The sequence below is a fragment of the Meleagris gallopavo genome, chromosome 13 (assembly GCF_000146605.3).
Source record: "Meleagris gallopavo isolate NT-WF06-2002-E0010 breed Aviagen turkey brand Nicholas breeding stock chromosome 13, Turkey_5.1, whole genome shotgun sequence".
NCBI lineage: Eukaryota > Metazoa > Chordata > Aves > Galliformes > Phasianidae > Meleagris > Meleagris gallopavo.
The window spans coordinates 6,235,196-6,240,369 of NC_015023.2; the positions used below are offsets into that span (position 1 = coordinate 6,235,196).

Genomic DNA, 5,174 nt, shown 5'->3' on the forward strand with positions numbered 1-5,174 from the left:
AGTCATCGGCCAGAGCCCCATTGCCCAGATCATTGACATTGGGCTTGGTGGCAGCAGGGAGAGGAAAGCATAGGGAATTCAAACTCAGCAGCTTTTCTGTTAGCAGTCTTGCCAATTTTTAAAGCTTTGAGAGTCTGGTGAAGTGATGAAACACCAGCAACTACCTATGGTAGAGGCAGAGATTCTCACTGTTCACCCCGTGATGGAGACTGGGAGTGTTTGCACCAAGCAGCAGAGAGTACAGTCAAGAATTGTTGTGCTGCAGGATATAAAACCCATATGAATATAACAAAAGTTGTCAGCGATAATGCAAGAGCGACTGTAATTAAATGTCTGTCAATGAGTGCGACGTCACTCATCAGGCTCCTGTTTTGCAGCCCTCTAAACCTTCGCTTGCATCCTTGCTGTTGGCAGGTGGCCTGGGAGGAGAGCTGGAGAGCGACGCGAAGGACAGCCGGGCCCTGGAAGAGAGGAACAGCGTGACGAGCCAGGAAGAGAGAAATGAGGAAGATGAAGACATGGAGGATGAGTCAATTTACACCTGCGATAACTGTCAGCAGGACTTCGATTCACTGGCAGACCTGACTGAACACAGGGCACACCACTGTCCTGGAGGTAATGTTAAACTCGCTTTGCAGTTCTGACAGGTGGTTAGCTGGGTAATTGGACATAGCAACAGCTTGAGGCCTCAAGTGAGATTAAAGAATTAATAATGTAATTTTACAGTTAATGTAATTTTATTGTGGTGCCTAGGGTAGCCTTTGTTCACTCCTTTAATAAAATTAAAATAAAAGCAACAGCTTTCCAATTGGAATCTGTAAGTAATTATGATAGACAAAAATGTTTTGCTTTTTTTTAAGCATTAAAATTTTCGGACAGGGTATTTTTCCCTTTCCCCAAATGCAGCAAGATTAAAAAAAGTTGCTAGCTGAAAGGTGGAAAACTCTCCACAAATAAAGGCCTCTGAACCCCATCACAGAATGTGACAATTTCTGAAATTAAAATTTGTAGTTTGAGATTTGTCATCCCGCCTTAAAAATACGCCTTTCTCCCTAGGTTGCATTGCATTTCCTTTTGAATTTTCTGAAGGTGAGGGCAGCATTAGCCTCCCCTGATCTTGTTGCAAAGCAAGACCAAGCTCAGAGCGGTGGAGTGAACAATGGCTGCGCACCTCGCCTCGCCTCGCACAGCTCCCCATGCACGGCTGCTGCTAGCAGAGGAGACTTTGCAGAGCGTGCTGAGGGGAGCAATGGGGGTAGCAAAAAGCCTCACAGATTTTACACAAAACTAAACAAGTTCTTAAGAGTGTGAGCACAGAATATGTTGATAAGTATGTAAATAAGGAATTCTCATCCTTCCCTGAAGCCGAGTATTCTGCCAACTTTTTTCTCAAACTGTCTACGATGTTTTTAGCTAGTTCCCACTTTGGCAGTGGCAGGTTGAGGCTGGCAGGGGCAGGAGGGTTGCTTTCTCCTCTGGTGCAGTATTATCCCATCCTCGTTCCCATGAGTGCATATTCCTCCTTGACTGCCTAATTTGTTTGGTAATTTGTTCAGGTTCTGTTCTCCTTTTTGGGCTAAGGGAAGCTGTGCTAAGCCAAGGCAAGAGCGAGGCAGGGCATACAGGCAGGGTGGGCTGCCGGCAGGCTGCAGCCGGTCCTGCCCTGAGCCAGGTGCAGCCCACCTGTGTCTGCAGGGCTGCTTGCTGCCTGCTTTGGTTACACACTGCGCAGGATGCAAATCTGGAAGTACAAAAACCAACAAGGCTTTGTTTCATAGGATCCATTTTTGGCCAGCTGACAACCACTAGATTGCCGTGAGATTTCTGCAAACAATACTTTTTCTGCAGGGTAGTAGGCAGGAAAATGCTGTCGAACAAAAATTCCTCACTTTCCAGACCAGGATGTGAGGTGCACAGCCCACGCTGGTCCTCTCCAAAGACAGGGACAGATGCCATGCGTTGTGTTTGTGCAGTCACTAGTGATCCTTCCATGGAGTGGCTGCAGTTACCCAGTGTGCTCTGTGTCCCCACGATACAGCTGGGCATGGCACTGGGCAGGAGGGGACCAGATGCTAGCTTGCACAGGTGGATGGGGTGTCAGAAGGAACCATTATTCTTCCTGTGGCCAACATGCATTAAAATGCAGCAGTCTTAGATGTTTGAGTCTAAATGGTGAATGTTTTCACACCTCCTTTTTCATTTCCCTTCAGTGTAGTGTTCTGTTAGCGAGACTAAGAAATATAAATTCTGGTTTTGGAATCTATCAGAATAATTTGTGAGTATTCCCCTTGCTAATTTTTGATTGCAGGTAGCATAACTTAATCATCTTTTACTGTCTTCACGTGTGTGGATGATTTACAAAGACATTTTGTCATAAAAAGGCACTGTGTAATCATCTGCATATACACGTAGTAGGTGCTGATTATCTCCATGTGAGAAAATGCTTGTTCCAGAATAAGAGTGCCTGTTTTCTCTTTGGTTTAATTTAGTGTCATGAAGTTACTTAATGTAAAGGTTGCATTCATCTATTCTGGAATGAGAATATTTCCACGAAGACAATCTGGAATGTTGCTTGATATTTACATATCTTAACACGAGGAAAAGCAGCTTTCGAGTTCAGACCCACTGATTTGTTCAATAACCACAAGAATTTTTGTTCAAAGCACTTAAAAAACACATTTTTGTTTAGCTCACCTGGAAAGACTTGCACCACCAGGATGAGAATCTAAGGAGTGCTAGGAAGAGCGGTGTGTTTAGAGATGTTCCCCACCACGTGAGCTGCGTCCTGAGTTGCCCTGTTTTCTTTTGTCTCTAATGCCCGCCTGACATATCTGAAGTTGTAACACGGTGCCTGACCTCTGGGCAAGCCAGAGTTTCATGTCTTAATCTGAAGCAGGGTGTTCAATCGTGTCTACATGGCTCCAGATCGATACAGGTAATATTTGTAGTGATAATATCACCAGCCTGCTAATACAACATAACTAATGACTTCCTCTGGGATGCTGAAGTTAGGAAGGCATTGTAGCTCAGGAATGCTGCAGGATTATAGGGGCTCACTCCAAAGAATAGGATAAACCATCTATTTCACCGGAATCCCTTAGAAATTCATTACAGTGGGCTGAAGTTATAATACAGTTTGAACACAGCTTCTTTGACATGTAAGAAAGTAACAAACAGCCATTTCCCCCCCTTGCTTTTTCATGCATTTCAGGCTTGTTTCTTTGAGGACAAAATACCACTGATATCTAGACATGTCTGTGGCATAAGTGTGCCGCATTCCTTTGTTGCCAGCCTGGTGGAGGTATTCTCCTGGCAGCATCAGGAGCCTCCGCGCCCTTTGCACATGCTGGGTGCCCCAGGTGCAGCCTGGAGACTCCTAGGACTGAGGGATCTGTGAGGGGCCACAGTGGGGACCGTTTGTGGTGAGCAGGCATTTTGTGTCCTCACTGGTTCCTGGCATACTTGCTTTCTTACCCCCAAGGTGCTCTTGAGCATGAGACAGAGGGCACTTTTAAAATCTCCCAAGAACAGACAGAAACACCTAATGCATACGCTGGATGTGTTAAGCTTTTAAAATCAACTTAAAACTTGCTCCTTTCCCATGTTCCCTTCACTCAAGAAGGCTCAGTAATCACTACCTGCACTACATGCAGTCCTTTCTGTACGTTTTTGCACAGTCTGTTAGTGTAGATGTTATGACTTATCACAAGAGTAGAGGATTGCTTGTGAACTTGCAGATTAGGGTGTTCAGTGGATGCATCAAACAACTATTTTGCAATGCTAAGTTGTTTGTTGTCTGATGAAAAGTGGCTACAAGCCCCAGGAACTGCCATTAGTCCACACGTGGCAGTCTGGTTTAGCTCCTGTTTTTATTGTGTTATTTTTGCTTCCTCCGCCCATGCCAGCCCTTTCCTCCTGCTGGGTCAGCATAGCCTCATGTAAACCTTTTTCCTTTGGTTTCTCAGCTGAATGTAGAGTGTTTTAAAACAAATTAGTGCACCAATGAACTGGACAGAAGTAGGTTATGCTGGGGTCTCTGAGCATTTCATGAGGTCCTCTTCTGTTGTTGATAACTTTACAGGTTGTCTGTTTCAAACAGCAGCAGAGCTATATATGGATATTGCCAGCTGGGAAGCGGCTGATTTTTCTAAACTACTGTACGGTAGGAACTAGTTTATAATTAAAGTCTTGCAGTTGCTCCTGTTAAATGCCCTGTAACTTGTACACTAGGCTTGCATTTGAAATGAGGTATTGTAACTATTTCATGCTAGTGTATAATTTTGCGTTTTCTCGTCTTTCACCTGCTGCAAGAATTGTAATTGCCATGCAACTGTATATGCGGGATGCTCATCCAGAAACCATACACAGCAGTTTGCCAAAAAGTGACCACATCTCAGCAATGCTTTCATCAGGCAGTACTTTGTACTACTTGACTTCTACTTGACAAATATAGACTTTTTGAATGTATTTCCCAAATTAGCCTTTCCCTAAATTATAATCTTTTATTGCACCTGATTGGCAAGTCATAGATTTTCAGGTGTTTTGCTGCTGGTGTTGCTATTTTAAATTAATGAATTACTGATCATCCTCCTCAAAAGAAACTGAAGTACAGTTGTGAAAAAGCAGTGTGGAAACTTAATTATACACCTAGCTTGTACAGCTGCGGCTCTAATGACCTACTGGCCCTAATTACTGTGTTGTGGCTTGGTCTGAGTGCTCCTGTCCTTGCCAGAATTTTGCTCCTTTTTCTTAACCTGACTAGTGTTTCAACCTAAAAAAAAAATAACATTTCCTTTTTTGTTCTTTTCTACATTGTTGTGCTGAAATGCAGGTTTCCTTCTTTCCAGAGGTCATGGCAGTGTTTTCAAAATTGGCACCAGAAAAGCTCTATAATATAGCAAACTGTAGAAACACGGATTTTCCCTGGAGCCCTCAGCTCTCACTGCCTGGCTCTGACAACGGGTACCAGGGCAGGCTTTATGCTGTTGGTTCCTCGAGGGGCTGCGATCGTGGGGTCCTGTCCTTATGTTGTCTCAGCCATCCCCTCTCCGGGCCCACATTTGTCCTGCTGGTTGGCATTTGTGCCTGCTGGTGCTGAGAGCTCTGGAAGGCTGGGTCCTGCAGCGGCAGGTGGGGTGGGATGCACTGGGCTGGGCTGCCTGGGAAATGCATGT

At 44.6% G+C, this 5,174-nt stretch overlaps 1 protein-coding gene across 1 annotated transcript; it reads left to right on the plus strand.

Moving 5' to 3' along the window:
• The first annotated feature begins 314 nt into the window (after window positions 1-314).
• Window positions 315-4,676, plus strand: LOC109369787 (zinc finger protein 423-like). The gene is made up of 2 exons (XM_019619747.2): window positions 315-615; window positions 4,082-4,676. Exons 1-2 carry the CDS (start codon window positions 330-332, stop codon window positions 4,171-4,173), a joined length of 378 nt encoding a protein of 125 aa, XP_019475292.1. The 5' UTR covers window positions 315-329; the 3' UTR covers window positions 4,174-4,676.
• Window positions 4,677-5,174: the final 498 nt, after the last annotated feature.